Here is an 18,880-nt window from a genome sequence, read left to right on the forward strand (position 1 = left end):
ACCTCAAGTCAAGGTGAAAATCAGTTTTTCATTAGAAATGCAAAAGCGACTAATCACGACTCCCAGCAGGAAAAAGATTGAAGAAAAGTAACAAACAAGCCTACTGAATTATTCAAATAATTATAATATTCATCACGCATTGTGATGTTGATTTTGCCTTTGCACGCTTTTCATCACTCAGTCGTTCTGTGGTAAGCAAGCGTGTGTTGCTGAATTTTTCTCCCGATGTGTAGTTTATGTTGTTATGAAGTTTGCAACCCGGGTAACCACCTAAGCAAACATTTAGGCTGTCAGTGTGTAAATGTTTAAGTGCAGTTTGAGCTGACAAGCCAGGGTGCGATTTCATTTTTTTTTTTTTTTTTTTTTTTTTTTTTTTTAAATGACATCAGAAACAGCAGTATGCGACATTACGTGATGGCAGAGCTTCAGTTCATCCTTTGTCATTTTTTTTTTTTTTTTTTTTAATAAATAGGACAGGGGGAATGAATGAGAGAAAGAGGGGGAGAGAAAGAAAGAAAACCAAAGGGGAGAAGAGACGGTGAGAAGGGGGGGGAAGAGAGAGAGAAAAAAAAAAAAAAAAAAAACTCCTGGGTCACCTGTATGGAGAAAAAAAAAAAAACAAACAAAAAAAACAAACAGAGGAGACAGCAAACAACAAAGAGCAACATAATAATAGAGAAAACAAAGCACCATCACAATAAACTAGCTAGCCATAGATATCAATATTTACTAAATAATAAACGATATTGTGCAGCACGCAAGATAGACAGCGCACAGTGTGCTTTGAGGCAGCAGCCAAGAAAGCTTTAGTCCGCGTCTGTGAATACCCATGTGTGCATACCTGTGTGGATCAGCATGCTTGCATTCCAAAGGTTTCTCCATGTAATGATCTGCTAGGGAGTGTGGGGGGGCCACAGCCCCGTCCTCCAGGGTGTGAAGCGGGTATGGAGGAGATCAAAACTCCAGACATCCAGAGGCCCCCAGAACACAAGAGACCATGGAAGACCAACAGAGGGGCAGCCGCGCCACTGTTCCAGTAAGAGCTGAGGAGAGTCCCAGATGAGGGCTCGCCCAGCAGCCGCGGAGCAGAAGTCAGGGGGAGTTGCAGTGACGCGCCCGTGAGCTCCGCCGGCCCCCAGCTGCGCCTGAGTGACCGAGCCCCAGGCCGAGAGGCCGGGGGCACCCCACCTCCAAAGGGGCCCGAGCGAGCCCCAGGCCCCAGGCCCCGACAAGCGGCCGCCAAGGAGTGAGCCGGTGTGTACCCGGACGCCCACCCCCAGACACAAAGAACCACCAACACACCGACACCTGAGGGAGTCCGCCACCGGCAGGGGAAGTGGTGGTGGGTGGAGATAGGCCTCCAAACCTTGGAGGGCCTGAGGTGTCCCCAGAGAGGTGGCGTCTGATACCCAACCTGACATATAGACACAGACATACAGGCACACACAGATACAAACATCCATTCCCACCCTCATGCTCTCATATGCACTCACTCCACACTCAACCAACGTGGAGACAGACATAAAGAGACGCTGTGCACACAATCACACTCCCCAAGCGTACTCTACAAACCGGGTCTAGGTACCCTTGTCCCTGGAGGGGGGAATTGCACCCAGACCCAGGTGGTGTTACCCTTTTCCCTGCGGTGGGGAGAGGCAGACCACCCCGACTCCGCAGCAGCAGGGAGGCCCCACACCCCAGACCGCAGTCGGACGGCCAACTCCTCCTACTAGCCCTCCCGCTCCAGCAGGCCGCAGAGAATGGGGGTGGGAGAAGACTCCAAACCTCCCTCCACCCGCTCATTGTAGTGTTGATGCATATGTGTTCTAAGGTGCAATTGGGGTGCGATTTCAAATGATTACTGTCTCACTACCTCCTGAAAGCCAAACTCTAAAGAATTAACTTGCCATCTCTTTATCTCCAAGTATTAAATCTTATCACTGCGAAGCATTAAATTACAATAAAATCAGTTTGCCTCTAAGTAGACATTTCTTTTTTTCCCTCCTGGTCGTTATTTTAAAGATGACTTTGCAGAGTCTCCTGCTGCAAAGACAAACGCTGAGCATCCTGCTCCACTCGTCTTTTCACAGCCAAACCCAACCATAAATGCTATAAAGCATAAATGCATCTTCAGTGGCTAATTAAAACTTAGGTTTATATTTTTAAGTAACTGTTGTGTGTGTAAAACTGATTACTGAACTGTGAGCTAACAATATGATTGCAGTTCGTGTCAGTCTGGGCCTCTCCTCTCCATCCCAGAGCACAGCAGACCAATCAAACTTCCCAACATGGCAAAAGACTTATTGAAAAAATGACTGGTTGACTTGGATGATTGGTAGATCTGTCTGAAAAGTGAGAGGTTAAAAGTCATCTTTTCAAGTTGCTGAAAAGACCTTTAGATAAAAATGTCTTAATCAGCTTGAGAAGTAAAAGGACATCTCTTCAGTTCCCTTTTTCTATCACAGATAGGGTCAGGAGCATCTCAGTGGGTACTGGACCAGTGCATGGCCTCTGACACATAGAGAAACAACCATTTATACTCATATCAACACCTTCACAATCTCCTCAGACGACCAGCAGCTTTTAACAGAGATCCTTCTTGCTTTGAGTCATGCTTTCTTTGGCCACAGGCTTGCAGGAAGAAGGTCGCCATGCAGCACAAACAGTGTGACAGAATCAAACCTTAGATATTCATAAATGAAATAGACGCTTAATCCAGTGTAGAACGTGATTGAAAACGTGGATGATTTCAAGTGTTTGTGACAGCCTGTTACATTTTAACCAAATATCAAAGCTGTTGGGCCGTATAGCAAGAGTGTTTTAAAACACTGGGTTTCATGGCTGTACTCTGTTTATTCCAGGAAAGATGGACTAAATTTGGACCGGATCAGACAGACATGTGACATTTAAAAAAGAGCGAGCTGGTGGAGTTATGTTAATTTGACAGGCACAGAAATATTTGTGGTTTATTTGCAGAGCTTTTCTACCCATCATATTGTTGTGTTGCAGATTGCAGCATAATTTTTTTTGCCAGCCAAACAGATGTTAGCGGAATAGCTGAAATTACTCAGTTTATTTTCCCCACAGATCACAGAGGTGAACTGAGTTTAAAAAAGAAGTTGATGGAAACAACTGTGCTTTCTCTCTCCTCAACTGTGATCACTGGCACAAGCTCTTTGTATCGTTAGTATCATTTGCCAAATCGCTCTTATTATGTCTGAACTGGTCTCAAGATGGTGTATTCTCTGCACGGGTGGGGGGGAGGGGGGGGTGCGGTCCGCGTGAGGTGAATATTCCTGTTACCCTAGTTAGCTTTGCTGCAAATGCATAAATCTCAGTTGGGTTCGCCTCAAGATTAGGGGCCACATCAGATTGCATAGCTCTAATATGGCATCGTGTGCAGGACCAGAAATGCTTTTGGTGTTCTGAAAGTGGCTCAGAGTCGGAGGAGTGACAGAATGATGGCATACACTGCAGCTCCCAGTGCACTGTGTTCCAGGCAATCGTGAAGTGTGTGAATACATGCGTCTGTGGCTTGTGTAGGTGTGTATGAGTGTGTGGTTGTGTGTGAGTGTGTCTGTATATCTATATGTGTGTTTTTTTAAGTCAGTGACACAGGTTAGGGTAGGCAGGGTTCAATGTGACGCATTTCTCTTAACGGTCTCACAAACAGTGTGATTTTTGTCCCCTGGCATCTCTGCTGCTCTTCTCTCACATACATTTTCACAGATGAGCTTCACAGTTTTCAGAGGTTTTGTTCATCTAGCTTTTGGACTAAAGTGAAGTTTCAGTTCACAAGGAAGTGCATATTTATAAATGATCTATTCTCAGATCACTGGTTTTGCTTCTTGTTTCCTCCCCATGAAAGCTGACATAACGAGCACCGGTGTGCCTGCATGCACATACAGTCAGCAGATATCACCTTTTCTGTTTGCAAGCTTCCATTCCCTGGTTTGTTGTTTCCAGTCAACATTTTTCAGTCTACCTGGTTCCCAAGTAGTCCTAAATACAGATTTCTAATGAATAGGTCTTCAAAATAAAGGAGTGCACCGAAATCTTGAGCCACCTGATTTCTTTGTATTTCGCTTTCTCTAATGTTTCAAAGTGCTCTAGAGCAATAGTCTCCAGGCTTTCTGAAGGTCTTTCGAGTTTTTCTTTGGACATTGGTTACTTTTTCACTCACTTTCAGTCCAGTCCTTGTACTTGACCATTTTCAGAGAACTGTTTTAATTGGGTTTTTTTATATCCTAACACTCTGATCTATGAATCATTCAAGCACCAAACTCAAGGGATGAACCAGTGTTGTGTCTGCACATAAAAGACAACTTTGCAAAGAATCTATTTAAATTGTATCTTTAGGCCATTTGTTAGTAGCAGCCTGTTGCAAAAACAGATAACTTGTTCCACTTGTTTAGTTGAATCTATGAAAAATGCCAAAGATAAGACAGTTTGACAGGAATAAAATAGTATTTTTTTCATGATGATTCCCGAAGAGGCATTAGCTGAAAACTTATCTCCACAATGTTTGCAGTAAGTCCTTGAAAAAGTTGTGAAAGTGGAGGACAAAAGAACAAGTTTCAGATTTAAAAAACAATTTACAGCAGATGAGCAGTGTCTGAAAGTTCAGTTCAGTTCAGTTCAGTTCATTTTTATTTCAAACATTTCAAACATGTGCCTTCACAATCATTACAAAATATCATTCCATTATTTGTTTGAAAAGGAGTAGGCTGAAGTCGTGTTTTTAAGAAACAAGAGGAATAAAATCCAGCAAAGACCCTGGCACAGGACTGCAGAGATGCATCTGTACCTTCAGTTGATTCATCTGCAGTTCACTGAAGCCTTATCAGACATAGTCTCAGTGGAAGGGTGGCTGTCAGCCATTCTTAATGAAGAGAAACAGAAAGAAAAGGCTGAAGAAATTGGACTGAGCATCAATCCTATAAAGTGAGTGTCTACAACCACCTGTTAAGTACAGTGGAGGCTCTGTCATGGTTTGGGGTAGTATTTTGGCCAGTGGTGTTGGAGATCTTGTCAAAATTGATGGAATTATAAACGCAGAAAAAACACCATTAAATTTTGATCCACCTTGCAATGCCATCTGACTGCCAAGGGCTTAATTTTGCATCATAACAAAGATCACAAACACACTGCTAATGCAATAAAAGCAAACCTGGATAGAAGAACACACAGTGGAACTCTATCAGTCATGGATTGGCCTCCCCAGAGTCTGGACCTCAGGATTATTAAGCAGAGAACAAAACAAAAAGGCAGAAACATCCAAAGAAGAGCTTTGAATATCCTTCAAGAAGCCTATTAATGAAGACTACTTAAAGAAATGACAAGAAAGCTGCCTAAGAGAGATCAGACTGTGTTAAAGAATGAAGGTCGTACCAAATATTGACTTTCAAGCTCATTAGACTCGTACAGACTCTGTTTTTACCTTATATACTGTATTTACATAAATGTTTTCACGTGTTTCAATGAATCACTGCATCCATTTCCCATTTTTGTACCAAAATAAAAGAGAAATGAGGAGTTTCTCAAAACTTATGCACAGAATAAAGTTGTCCTATTTTCGGTTTGCATAGGTCTTAAATGTTTCAGTGCAAGTCTTTGAAGCACACAAATGCTTTAGTTCTTGCAAAGGTGCTGCATCATTCAGGTTGTGCTTCATAGTGCACCAAACTCTTTGAGGTTGTTTTCCTTTTTGTAAAAACAGTTAATGGAAACAATCACCTGATAGAATACATTAAGTAGTTGTTAGCACAAAATTACAAAAACCCTTGGGTTGGGTGGGAATCGGTTCATTTCCATCCCAAGTTGGGTTTCAAGTTTAATTTAAAGTGGTCATTAAGAAATCTGAACTTTACCTTGGTTGTGGACATGTTTGAAGAGTGTTAGGAGTGAGCAAGAATACATACAGGCATAGTATTTACTTGTTAGCTTTTTCCATTCCCCAGTGAATTTATTTGTTTCCTCCTTTCCTTTTTTAATGCTCCCAATTGTATTGATCCTATTAGCTCCACCTCTGCCTCACCTGTTGCTTTTATCAGTTTTCAGCCCTTGTTTTAAGCTGCCTTCCATCTCATCCTGAACACACCACTGGCAGCAGCTGCTGCCAAATAAAACTGATTTGACTTTGACTTTAAAAAACCCCACTCACATACGTGTCGGGGTTCCCTTACATACTTTGAAATGATCTTTAGAGAAGTCTCTGAACCTTGGCTTCAGCAGAGAGCTGATCAGTTATAGCTCAGGCCAGGTTCTGGCTGTATCCGCATGAACAACGACGAATAGTAAATCTTGCAGCGTGAGTCTGTTTCTGTGTTGGGGTTGCTCATAACTGCAGGGAAAACTCTGCAAACTTTGAATGTTTGGAAAGTTTTCTGTTGATTGTGAATATTTTTCTCCCAGATTTCTGTTCTTGTTGCTGTTTGTGGCAAACTTTCACTGTTCCCTGTTGCCTACAGTACACATCTGCATCTTCACTGAAGTCCTGTTTGCTGCTTTATGCACATTTTCTGCTTGTGCATATGCTTATGACAGCTGAAATACAGATTTTCAAACTTAATATGCTTTTCATTATCATCTGTCATACATATTTATATATTTTTACAATGCTGGAGGTGTAACATGGGCAAAGTTTCAAATAATGAGTTCCTGTTTATGTGCAAGTAATCCCTGTGAGGCAAAAATTCTAAAAACTTTCATCCAAAGCAATTTTAGTGGAATCCACTAATAATAATTTTAAAAAGGAAATAATTATAATGGAATGCCTGTAAAATCTATATTATGTTGTTTTCAGAAGTTTTCGGGTTTTCTGTGCATCCCTTGGGGTATCCTGTGGGGAGTGCTTTGGGAGCATGGGGTGTTTGGCCTGTTGTTACAGGGCATTCGGTCCCTGTACACCTGCAGAGATAGCTTGGTTCATATTTCTGGCAATAAGTGGGACTCATTTCCATTTGGTCCTGGACTTCTCCATTCATAGTTTTTATGGACAGAATATCTATCCATAACCAATGATTTTCCCTTGAAGGTTGGCTGAGCTGTCCCTTAAAAATAGGGTGAGGAGCTTGGTAATTCAAGTGGGACTCGGAGTAGAACTCCTGCTCTTCCGCATCAAAAGGAGCTAGTTGATGTGGGTTGGATATCTGACTAGGATGCCTCCTGAGCACCTCTGAGGCAAGATATTGCGAAACATGTCCTACCAGGAGGAGGCCTGGGACTCGCTGGAAAGAAACCTGGGTCTCAGCTGGCTTGGGAATGACTCAGTGTTAAATGATAGAAATTAATGGATGGATTCATGGATTTCAAAATTCAAGATCTTAAGGTTCTTGTGTTAGGTCCTTCTAACCCTAGGAAGCTTTTTGTTTTTCCTCTTTTGTTCATTCAGATCCAGAGCAGAGACCTTCTACCCAGAGAGGAACACAAGCAGAAAGTGAAGAACATGATAGAGGAACTCGGAGAGCCCGATGAGAGCTGCAGACACAGTCAGTCCCACGATGTCCTGTATCCTTCACGTGAAGTGAAACACATGCACACCGTTGAACTTTGCTAACACAAACAGCCTCTGAACATGCCTCTGTAAGCAGGAAGTGCTGCAGAAAGCAGTAACCCACACAGTAAAGCACATTAGGAAACTCGTACTTTAACATCAGCATCTTCATTGATTTTTCACTGGCAGTTTAATAGATGCCTGTGTTGAACAACACACGCTCTACTGTACATTCATAGTCAGCATGTCATCTGTCATGCTGGCTGACTCCCTCTACTCTACTTACATTTTTCTGCTAATATTAATAATAAACAAATACACAACATATACGTGGAAATAGTAGTTCATTAAAAACACAGTGCATTCAGGCTCAGTAAAGCTGGTAGCAGTTTCAATTTGTTTCTTAATTTAAATGTTCTATCTTTCATCTTCACGCCCACTGCCCCCTCTCACTTTGCTCATTGCTCCTTGACGCTTATCTTCAGACATGTTGGAGACGTGCCCCTCTGCCTGTCTGACTTTGTGCTTTAGACAGGACATCGATTTTGAAAGTTCTTCACCTTGCTCATTTGTTGCATCCGTTTGTTTGACTGTTTCTGTTGTGCTCCTAAAACAATACAACCTGTAGTTTCACAGCGTTCTAGCAATCTGACTGACTGCATGCATTTGTTCATAGAAGCTAGTTCATATTTGCAGCAGTGTTAAAGAAAACAAACATCTTGAATTATAAGTGCATCAATAAATCACTTGTTTTTGTTACAGGTCAACGTTGCTGCTTTTTTGTCTGATGTGGTAGCACTGACAAGCTAATCAACCTTTCCTCTTAAGAAAATGATTTTTGTACTTTAACATATTTCCATCATATATGCAATGTTACAATAGTAGTTATTGTTGTTATAAAGCATGCCCAAAGTTTAAAATATATTAAGCATATATACATTAACCCCTTTGAACCAGGTGCTCACGGTTAAAAAAGTACTCAGGATATGCCTAATATGGTCATCTCAGGCACAGAGCTCTGACTGTGAACACAGAAGCCTGGTAGAGCTGGTCATCTAATAATGGAAAGGTTGATGGTTCTATCAGAGGGTGCTCTAGTCTCTAGTCTGCATTCCTAAGTGTCCTTGGGCAACATATTGAACCCCATGTCGCTCTCTGATGCGTTCATCGGATATGAATGTGTGAATGTTAGGTAGAAAGCACCGGGCGTAGACAAAAGTACATGTATGAAAGGGGGTGAATGGCTGAATGAAGCATGTTGTATCAAGCCCTTTGAGTGCTAGAGTAGAGTCGCAAAGCATTATATAAGAACAAGTCCATTTAGCATTTATCTAGACCGTCTGTTTGCCGGGGGCAGCCAATTAGAAGGCGTTAAGGAGAAATGTTAAAACAGCCTATTACAGGCAGAGAGTGAATCTTTTTAGACCAGGACACTGCTAATAAAAAAAACACTGTCTAAGCTGCAGGTGAGCAGCTCTGTTCGGGGAATTAACTCTCTCGCTTTCCCACCTAGAGTTTCTTCTGCCAGTTCTAGGATTTAACCACATTAATGTGAATTTCTCTACCCCATCCACACCTTCTCAAAGTGTCAGGTGATGGGAGTACGACTCCCTGTAGACCACTGGTGTGTGTGGCAGTGGTTGTGAGGTGGACAAGCTGCCAGAGAGCAGCTGTCGGCGAAGTGCTTGAGAGCCATGTGGGATATAATTGCAGGGTAAAACGTCTCCTGTGGTCTATTTTTGAACTGTATGGCCACTGATGGGCTCTCAGGCTTTAGGCTACTGCAAGAAAATCAATCGTTCATTGTACCATCGGGTAGCTCCAGTGTGTTTCTTTACTTCTCACTGGCAGCTCATTAAGTGGCAATGGTGGGGTTCTTATATGATCGCACAGTCCCTTTTGACGTCCAGTTGACTTTTAAATTGCTGTCACAGCCAGCTTCCAGAAAGGCAAGTTTTCATTAGCATAGCCAACCCTAGCTGCAAATAAACTACCTAACATGCTCGCTTACTCCGCCCTGCTGCCATCTTTATAAAATACCTCGGGAGTGGCTGGACAGCATCATAATCCCCGGGGAAACTGAGCATAAACCGAACGCAGCCCCTTATCCCCACGTTCTGGCGGTGTCTCCCTCTAACTCCTCCGTGTGGAAACCGCACTCCTCCTCCTCCGTGTTTAGCGCCCGCTCGCTGTCATTCGTCCAAGACGAGCCAGCCGGTGCGATCGTGGCACTGGCAGAGTGGAGCAGCGAGAGCCGCATGTAAATGAACGCCTCCACCTCCGTTGTTGTCACCTGAGGATCCAGAGGAGAGCAAACTCACTGTCCCGTCTACCTCATCGGCGAGCCGAGCTCTTTTTCTGTCTTTGTTCACGCTCGGAGCGGAGATAAAGAAGGTTCAACTGCACTCTTTACTTTGGAGCAAACGCCGCTCGCTAATCGCTGCCTTGTGGCGCTGTCGTTTCTCGCTACAATACGGTGAGTGGACCTCGAGTTTGGTGGCTGTAGTGTCCAGCAGAGCTCTATCTGCCGGGGGATCTGCTGTGCTGGCCGCTGGCTGGCTGGCGGATCCGCCGGAGCGTACAGCTGCGATGACAGGAGGCATCGATTTGTCGACTTTAAATACTTAATTTACAAAAGTGAGCCCCTAGTTGGGAAGTCTTCTATAAATAGTTGTATATCATTGAGATGTTGGTGTATAATACCACTGTATGTAGCCGTGCATCCAAGATACAAAAAGCGTGTAATTCTCCGTTTAGAATATAAATAGTTGCTCAGTAGTTGGGTACAGACAGCCGTGCAGCTGTGGGAAGCCAGGTCAGGTAGGGGACATGCAATCAATTAAACAATCTGTAGCTGATGGTGCATGTGACAGTCTTTATCCACCATCACCATTACGCATGTCCGTCCCTCTGTATGAATGATGACAGAAGGAGAGCCTCTAGGATGGAAGCAGAGAGAGAGAGAGAGATGATGTGTCAGTCCTTGAACCTCAAGCCTCCCACAGCAGGCTGGCAGCCTGAGGGGAACCGGGCTCCACTCCTGCTGCACATCCAGCTGTCTGAAAGGCATCTTGCTTTTTTCCCATCCTCTCTGGAGCGCTGTTCACCTCAAGGGTCAGCTGTGGCTCTTGAAATGAATGCTGCAGAGCAGGCTTGTTTGCGGGTCGGACTTCTTTCTCCTCCTTGATTGAAGATTATCATCTTTCATCACACTGGTGAAAATTGGATACATGTTTTCAACAATACAGTCAGAGCGGTTCTTCTTCACGTGTGATTAGATAATGTAACCTACTTTACTGACAAAGCTGGAACCTGGATCTCCCACACAGGAAATCAAACTTCAGCCTCTTTGCCCCAAAGAGGTTGTTGCTAGCAGCTCCAAGCCAAGAGATTTACGTGGGCTCACACGACTTCAGCAAGAACCACTCTGCCTCTGCCTCCAGACCTCCCCGACACATCTCACCAGCTCGAGTGCCGGAGGGACAGACGGCTTCGGAACCGAGCCTCCCACCTTGGATGCTGAACATCTCCCCTGAAGTTTCTTCATTCCAGGACTCAGCAGGGGAGAATATGAAAGAAAGCGTTTTGCAGATCAGCTGGGTTGTCCTAACAGTGTTCTAGTGCATGCACTGCTTTGAGATCAATTTTGTTTATATGTGCACCAAAAAAAGAAAAGGGTTGGTTAAAGACCGATGAGAACCCCTGCAGGGATCTGACGATCCCTTTTGAGCAGCACATGATGGCGATGGCCAGGTGAACTCCCTCCCTCAGCTGGTTTTACTCCTGTAGTAAGACAGGCTGGGGGTGCAGGGATGCAGGCAATGACTGTTGTGTAAGTTCTCTCTCACAGAGCAGCATCATTTTTAAGGGGAGCTTAAAGTTAACATTAATGTCAGCAGATGATGATTTTTGCATAGTTTTGTGCTTCACACTCCTTTCAGTTCCACTCAGGACCGAGCCAAGTGCCCTGGAATTAGTGACGTGCCCATCCTGTGTAATCAGGGTTGCCTGTTTACAGTTAATGGATGCACTTCTGCACTGCCCGTGCCACATTAGAAATGATTGATCCTGCCTTAATGCCCTTCCTACATCACTTCTTACGGCCTCAGCACTTTGCCCCTCTGTGCGGAAACATCAGCAGCTCCTGGTTATGCGTATTGACGGTGATGACCTTTTCCCTCATAAATATCTGTCAGCGCTACATGGCTGCCTGCTAGGAGGCACACAGGAACATCAAATAACCCGACAAGCTGCTGCTACTACCAGAAAGAGAACCCCCACCCGTCTCTGGCTGTTATCGAGAAATATTGAGGCTTTCGACCAGCACTTAAGGATATTTAGTGCAGCATTTCTCAGAAAGCTGGGAAGCTACCCAAAAGATGTTCTCAGAATGCACAAATTGGCCTTAATCGAACATTGTCTTCACTCAGCTGTCTGCAGGAACGCCGGTTTCTGCTGACTCCGTATGAACAAAGTTGTTTTTGAGTTTTATTTTTAAAATAAATGACCCCAGAGACTGGCAGGGAAAGCCAAAATGAAATAGGGGGAAAAAAATCTGCTTTCATTTTTCCGGAAATAATACACCGACGCTGCCGTTAAACAGAAGAATGAGTCAGTATGAAATGCTCATTGTTTGTCTGCGTTATCAGCGTGCCGTAGATGTACAGGCAACGTTGAGAAGCAGATGGGGTTTCTTTCTTTCCCTGTTCTGATTGGAGCAAGTTCTCTTAAGGGTGCTCACTTTAGTCTAAATTAATATTCACGCCCTGAAACATTTGCTCCCTTTCCCGTTCCTTGAGATTTGAGAACAGGCACCCCGGGTTTGTAAAGATTAATCCAGTCAGCGCAGAAATCGAGTATCCCGTGCTCATTATCTGTCATTCCACAGCCGCCTCCTCTATCTTGCACTAGTTCTCCCATCTGTGTGTCTTTGGGTTTCACCGCTGTGCCTTAGCAAAAGGTAGATGAAATATTCACCAGGAAAGCTGTTGTGTCCCTCAGGGTCTCCAACTCCTCTACCCCACCCCCTTCTTCCAAACGCTCCAACGCCCCTCCCTCCTCTCCTCCTCTTCCCCCCCGCTGCTTCTCCTAATATTACTCTCCCTCCATCCTATCTGTACCCCACTGAATCCCTCTGATAGTATCATTGATGGAGCCCCTGCTAAATTATGCATGGATTAGATGAATTATATCTTGTAGCTTTTCATCTACATGTCCTCTCCCTGCCTCCAGTTACTTCTGTTTTCTGCTAATGTTTTCTTTAAAAAAAAAAAAAACTTTATTTTTTGGCTCGCATCGAATCCTCCTTTGATGAGGTCCTATATTTAGCTGTTGTATTTATCTTCTCACTTTCATGCCTCCCTTTGAAACGTACCAAAAAAAGAAAAAAGCCTTGGAGGACGGGGACAGTTGCGACAGGATCAGAATGATATAGAAGACCGCCGCTTTTGAATAGAGAGGGCAGAGGACGGGCAAGAGCAGACCGGGCACCTGCTACAGAGACTGTAAAAGTTCCTCTGGGGATTATGCAAGTGCCAGACATCAGATGTGTCTTAAAAGGAACATACGGAGGCCCTCTTCAAATGCCGGCTACCCTCTGGTGTTCTATATTGACCACTTATCCCCAACATGTCTCCGTATTTCACATATTCCACAAGTATCACACGAGAGAGCACGAGCCCATCTAGTAGCTCTGGAAGGAGAAAAATGAATGAATGGAGAAGAAAGCTGTGTTTGCTGGCTCCATGTGAAAGCGTAGCGAGTCAGGCAAGCTGAAAGGATCTAATCAGGCGACTGTGTGACAATATTCTGCTGTGGAACAATGTCTGATGGCTCATCATCCCTGTTTTCAGAAGAGTGCCTCTCTGCCACCCCCTGCTGACCATGCGGAGTGTGGGTGCAGTGGTCCTGGCGCTCGCCGCTGCCGCACTCAGCTCGGCAGACTCCGACACGCACCGACCAAGACACGACTCCAACCTGGAGATCTGTATCCTTCTGCTGACGGCGTGCAGAGCTGCCGCCAAATGCTGTCCGCTGATGTCTGTGTGTGTGTGTGCAAGTCACTAAGTGTTGAACTTAAGCATCTTCACGGGTGTGTCTCTCTTGATGTAGAGAGCGTTTGTCCTCCTGACCTCCTCCTGTCAGACAAGCGGCTGTTTGAGACCAAGAGGAAAGATCAGCTGAATGCACTCAAGAATCTAGTAGAGCTGAACGACATCAACCAGCAGTACAAGATCATAGACATCATGCTCAAAGGGCTCTTCAAGGTACAGTGTGTATGTGTGTGTGTAAGACATCATATAGTGCCTGGGAAGCAGCAAGTCAAGCACAGACAAGGCCACTAGCATCAGAGAGCAGGCGCTCTGAAGCTCGACCTGCCTGGTGTTTCCAGCAAATTGAAGGATAAGAACGTTTGTAGCTCAATAGAGAATCAAAAGCTCTAAAATCCACCGCATTCAGCAGCGCGTGAGCTCGCTTTTCATTTGAATCTGAATTCATGCTGCTTACAGGTGCCATTCACTTGCACCAGACTGGGAGCTGTGATTTTACTGTAGGCCTCCATTTCCCAGCGGGCAGCTATGCGTGTATCTGCATCGCTCTCAAGGAGAACGAGCAGAGTCGACCTTCGGGGGCTGCAAAACATCGTCAGCACTTCTATACGTCTGCGTGTGTGTGAGCCAGCGTATCTATTCTGTGCAGTGTCCACACAGATCACGCGTTGACTGTAACGTCTGTGGGAGGTGGTGTGTAAAATGTCATAAGAATAACAATCGTAGCACGTAGATGGGAGTACATAACCCTGGAGATTGAGCTCTCTTTCTCTCTTAAGGTGTTGGAGGACTCCCGACAGGTCTTGGTTGCGGCCAACATGCAGCCCGATGACCCCTTCCCCATGGACGATAAGATCAAAGAAGGTCTGATTCGCTTTTAAATCTCAGCTGTTGCCTTCTCTCTTGCTCTCGAGTGTTTTTCACACACTGATTCTGTCTCCAACACCTCTGCCTGGGTTGTCTTACGCTCTGTTACCCATCTCAAAAAAACCCCACTTCTGCCTGGTGTTCATCATCCCATCTTTATCCCCTTCAGTGCGGTCTGAGTGTGCTCCCCCAGTAAAACCTTGAGCTGTTTTCCTCCCTTTGTTCTGTTAAGCATCATTTTCACCGTGCGCTATATACATGTGCATATTCATATTCTGTTTCTGTCCTGCAGCTTATTCCCACGTAGTGGAGAATACGGCGTTCTTTGGCGACGTGGCGTTGCGTTTCCCCCGTATAGTCCACCACTACTACGACCGGAACACCGACTGGAGCGGCCTGCTGCGCTGGGGGCTGAACTTCTGTAACCAGACGGGGGTTTTCACAGGAGGAGCCCACCAGCACGTCCTCACACTTGTAAGACCTGCCGCAGCCTTTTTATTAAGGGTGTCAAAAAAAATGTTTCTGGTTTCACTTTTTCTCATTTCGATCGTGTGGATTTAGAAGAGATTTGTCGACGTCTCGCTGAAGACTGAGAGTTGTTGCAAAAGCTGAAAGAAAATGATTCAGATCAAAATCTAACTACCTAATTCTTCCTTTGCCAGTGCTCCACTAAGTTTCATGAGATTCAGCGTGATTGATCTTGCAGTGATTGCATACCGCCGCTTCAGCTCACGCCTTGGATTAGAAAAGAAAACATCTCTCTGCAGGAGGATATAATGGAAATATTCAAAACACAGCGAGAAAACAGTGCGTTACAAACCGTAGCACAGTGATGTAAATGTGTCTGGCACAGAGCAAAAGAATAGTTGAGGTTTACAGTGATTCTTCGGCTCCTAATATCCAGCCTTATCCCTGGCAGCGTGTTTAAGGCTCAGCGAATTCTGAAATCTATAGATTCTTGCAAAAGCAACAATAATGGTGCGATGGTAGTAGATTAATATCTCCAGAAGCGAAAAAGCTGCACTGGCTAAAAGAAGGAGTTCAATATCTCAGGGTCTTGCTCACGAGTGGGAGCAAAAGGCGAGCTTGACGGACAGATCGGTTTGGCATCACCAGTGATGTAGACTCTGAGTCTGCTTCACTGTGGTGAAATGAGAGATGAGCGTAAAAGCGAAGCTGTCGATTTATCGGAGCACCTACGTTCCTGCGCTCACCTGTGCCCGCAAGCTCCGTGTGGCGACTGAAAGAATGAGACTGCAGATAGAAGGGGTGGAAATGAACTTTCTCTCAAAAGGTGTCAGGGCTCTCCCTTACAGACTGGATAAGGAGAGCGGTCATTCAGGAGGGGCTCAGAATAGAGGTACTACTCCTCCACATTAAAAAGGAGCCAGTTGCTTGGAAACGCCTCGGTGTCACCCCAGAAGAGCTGGAGGAAGTGGCCGGTGAGAGGGAGGTGGGCCTGGGTAAATGGCAAGGGATGGAAGGGTGGAAAGAACCTTTTATTTTGGAAAACAATACTCAAATATCGAGGGTTTTTTTTCCCCCAGATTTGTTTTGTTCTATAAATACAGTTCTTATCTCCCACTCGCTATTGAAATTTAAATGAATTTAGATAATGCTTCCCAATAACTGCCCAAACTGCCCACCTGCATTTCAAAGTGGCTGCTCAGTGGCTTCTAGATCAGTTTTAGCCACACGTTAAACAGAAGGCACATTCTCATAAACCACAAGAGGTTATCTTTTCAGCAGAAGTGCCATCTGTGCATCATTAGCTATACCAAACAGGAAAAAATGACTTTAAAAAAAAGGGTGACAGTTCTCTGGAAACCTGGTGGGTTTGAAGAGTGATGCAATCTCATGTCATGTAAGTGTGGAGTTATCAGTCATCAGTGTCAGCCAGCGTGTCAGATATTTCTGTAGAAATTGAAATTTGGCCTTTTAAACTTTAAAGACCAAAGGCGTCTAACTGGTGTTTCCTTGTTTAATGTGCGGGTTAATGAACTAAACTCCTGCAGGATTAATCTGTGACCTTAGCAATGTGCCAAGAGGATTATGAAGTGGATTAATTCTGAGGCTCGAAGCAGCAGCAGCAGTTTTGCGTCCTAAAAGTGTGCGTTCGACCCTCGCTTAACCCCACGCTTGGTTTCCGACTCCCTCGTCTCTATTTCATCCACCTCCATGAGCGGTAAATAATGAAGAATGAGCTCTAATACTCACAAGGAATGTGGTTTAAATTGCATCAGAGCGCTTCTTAGCTGTAGCATAAGTGATGTGACGTTTCTTAGCTCTTTTTGAAGCAAGCATTATGTATCATCTCCCCCTCTTTTCTTTCCTCTGCCATCTTTCCTATTCTGCTCACCTTGCAGATGTCACAGGAACTGGGAATAACAGAGAAATCCCCAGACTTTATAAACCCGTACCGCACAGAGAGAGATGATGTGAGTACGCTGCGTACATGCTGTTCTACACTTTGCCATCATCCATTATTATTCTAGCCTGATACCTGGTAACAGCTTTCTTAATACCCCGGAGACTCTCTGGGTACACCTTTGCAACCAGCAGGAGTAGAAACACATGCAGATCTTTGCTTTGTTTTTCGTAGAAATTCTCTAAGAAAACACAGCCTCTCTCACATCGCGACTTTGATCTCCCCGCGCCCTTTCTTATCTGCCGCAGGTGCTTCACACAGCCGAGGCTTTCCAGAAGATCCTGAGGGAGGAGGAGAAGAGGAGGAGGAAGGAGGAGAAGAGGAAAGAGATCAGGAAAGGCCCTCGCATATCCCGCTCTCGCAACGAGCTATAGCGCTACACCTCATCGAGCGCGAAGAGCAGAGGAGAGGGAGGAGGAGGAGGAGGAGATGAGAAGGCGCGTACACTCGCAGTCCACAAGGGGTGGCTTGACTTGTAGACTCTGGTGACAGTGAAGAAAAACAAAAAGCTGCCGTCACTTGTACAAAAGCCAGGTGCTCGAGAGAGAGAGAGAGAGAGAGAGAGAGAGAGAGAAAACCTCAATGTGACACAAAAATGTAAAGTGGAGGAGGGGGTTCGTCCAGATCTGAGAAAAGCCTGAGCTGCTGTAAGTCAGCAGTTCTTTAGAATTTGGGGGGGAAGGAAAAAATAACAAGAGAAATAACTCTCTGGAGATGAAGTTAAGGCAAACTCATTTTTGATAACTTGAAGCTTATGTAACTGAACTTTGGGATATTAATTAATTTTAGTCTAATCGTTTTTCTTCAAAACTTTGCGAAGCCCCCGCTGTACTGTGTCTGGTCTCGGTTTAATGTATCTAAAATCCCATACGCTTCAAGTAGGTGCAATTGCCAAATTTGACCTTTTGAAAATGTGGCGTGTTTATGGTTGGGTTGGGCTCGACCGCTGATTGAATATTATCTTTCATTATTTCTAAGAGCTGTTGAATTTCTCAAAGGATGTTTGTGAATAGGCAGATTTACATTCCCACTGCTGCTCAGAATTAATAAGGACACATCATTATGTTGCGTTTGCCTGAAGGATGGCGTAATGATAAAGATTACCATGGGTTCATTTTTATGTCTACTATTTTATTTCCATCTGAGGGACTCATTTGAGATTTTTTTTTTTTAATTGACCATATAGTTTTTTCTGCCTTAATGAGCCTTCACATTATTTTTATCCTGTCAACCTGAAATACAACATGTGACCATTCATCTAGCAGTCCCTCGTCTTTAACCTTTTTTCCCATATTTTTCCCCTTTTTAAATTGACACGTTTTGTGGATTCAGAGCTACACAATTGAGACTGATGTAATTTTCATATAGTAATAATGACTGTTATGAAAACTATATGTATATTCAGAGAAAAATATCATTGCTGCAGAATGAACAAGCCATTTTGTTAACACGTGTAATGAAATAAAGTGACTCTGATACATAAGGAAGAAAATTATATATATATAATATATTTGTACTTCATGTGGCTTCATACTGTAGGGATGTCAATCTCATTTTACATTGTGGGCCACGCACAGCCCTCTTTGACCTTAAACGGCTGGACCAGTGAAAGTACAAAATAAATAATAAAAATAAAATTACAGAAAAAGCTCCGGTAGTTCATTATACAGACTGTCACTGTACTTAATATACAGGTTTTGTTAATTCACAAAAAATGTCTCTTTTTTTTCTTTTCTTTTTTTTTTACTGTGTAATTTACCTGTCATTTAATTTTTTTTATCTGTTAATTAATTGCTTTTAGTAAGAATGGCAACGGGGCTGGGCTTTATCAATAGGAAAAACTGTAACACAAACTCTATACAAAGATTCAGGGCTTTATATGTGACAACTCTACACTTTGGCGTTTACTCAATTTGTATAATAGCAAACAAAAGGTTACCGGTTCGAGCCCGGGAAGACACACAAATCTCTTGCTATTGTGTCAGGATGGAGGTAAAAAAAAAAAAAAAAAGAAGAAGAAAGTAATCTTCCAAATCAAGC

General features: G+C 44.0%; 2 protein-coding genes across 8 annotated transcripts in view; both read left to right on the forward strand.

Annotated features, from left to right (window-relative positions):
* mei1 (meiotic double-stranded break formation protein 1) overlaps positions 1 to 8,497 on the forward strand; it is a 90,148-nt gene extending 81,651 nt beyond the window's left edge. For all 6 annotated transcript variants that reach the window (XM_082531817.1, XM_082531813.1, XM_082531815.1 and 3 more), the window contains 2 exons: positions 7,394 to 7,509; positions 7,981 to 8,497. In XM_082531817.1, the coding sequence (XP_082387943.1) occupies positions 7,394 to 7,509; positions 7,981 to 8,026 (162 nt within the window). In that variant the 3' untranslated portion in view covers positions 8,027 to 8,497. The remainder of the gene's footprint in view (positions 1 to 7,393; positions 7,510 to 7,980) is intronic.
* A 1,104-nt stretch (positions 8,498 to 9,601) lies between these two features.
* ccdc134 (coiled-coil domain containing 134) lies at positions 9,602 to 18,861 on the forward strand. Of its 2 annotated transcripts, none has more exons than XM_082531867.1 (7): positions 9,602 to 9,971; positions 13,351 to 13,481; positions 13,640 to 13,761; positions 14,325 to 14,409; positions 14,705 to 14,886; positions 16,779 to 16,850; positions 17,089 to 18,861. In XM_082531867.1, exons 2-7 carry the CDS (start codon positions 13,379 to 13,381, stop codon positions 17,212 to 17,214), a joined length of 690 nt encoding a protein of 229 aa, XP_082387993.1. In that variant the 5' UTR covers positions 9,602 to 9,971; positions 13,351 to 13,378; the 3' UTR covers positions 17,215 to 18,861. The 2 variants fall into 2 exon arrangements, with proteins under 2 accessions (XP_082387993.1, XP_082387992.1); XM_082531866.1 differs by having other exon boundaries at positions 9,607 to 9,971; positions 13,348 to 13,481.
* The last annotated feature ends 19 nt before the right edge of the window (positions 18,862 to 18,880 follow it).

This window comes from Aulonocara stuartgranti (assembly GCF_965226115.1).
Source record: "Aulonocara stuartgranti genome assembly, chromosome: 4".
Lineage (NCBI taxonomy): Eukaryota > Metazoa > Chordata > Actinopteri > Cichliformes > Cichlidae > Aulonocara > Aulonocara stuartgranti.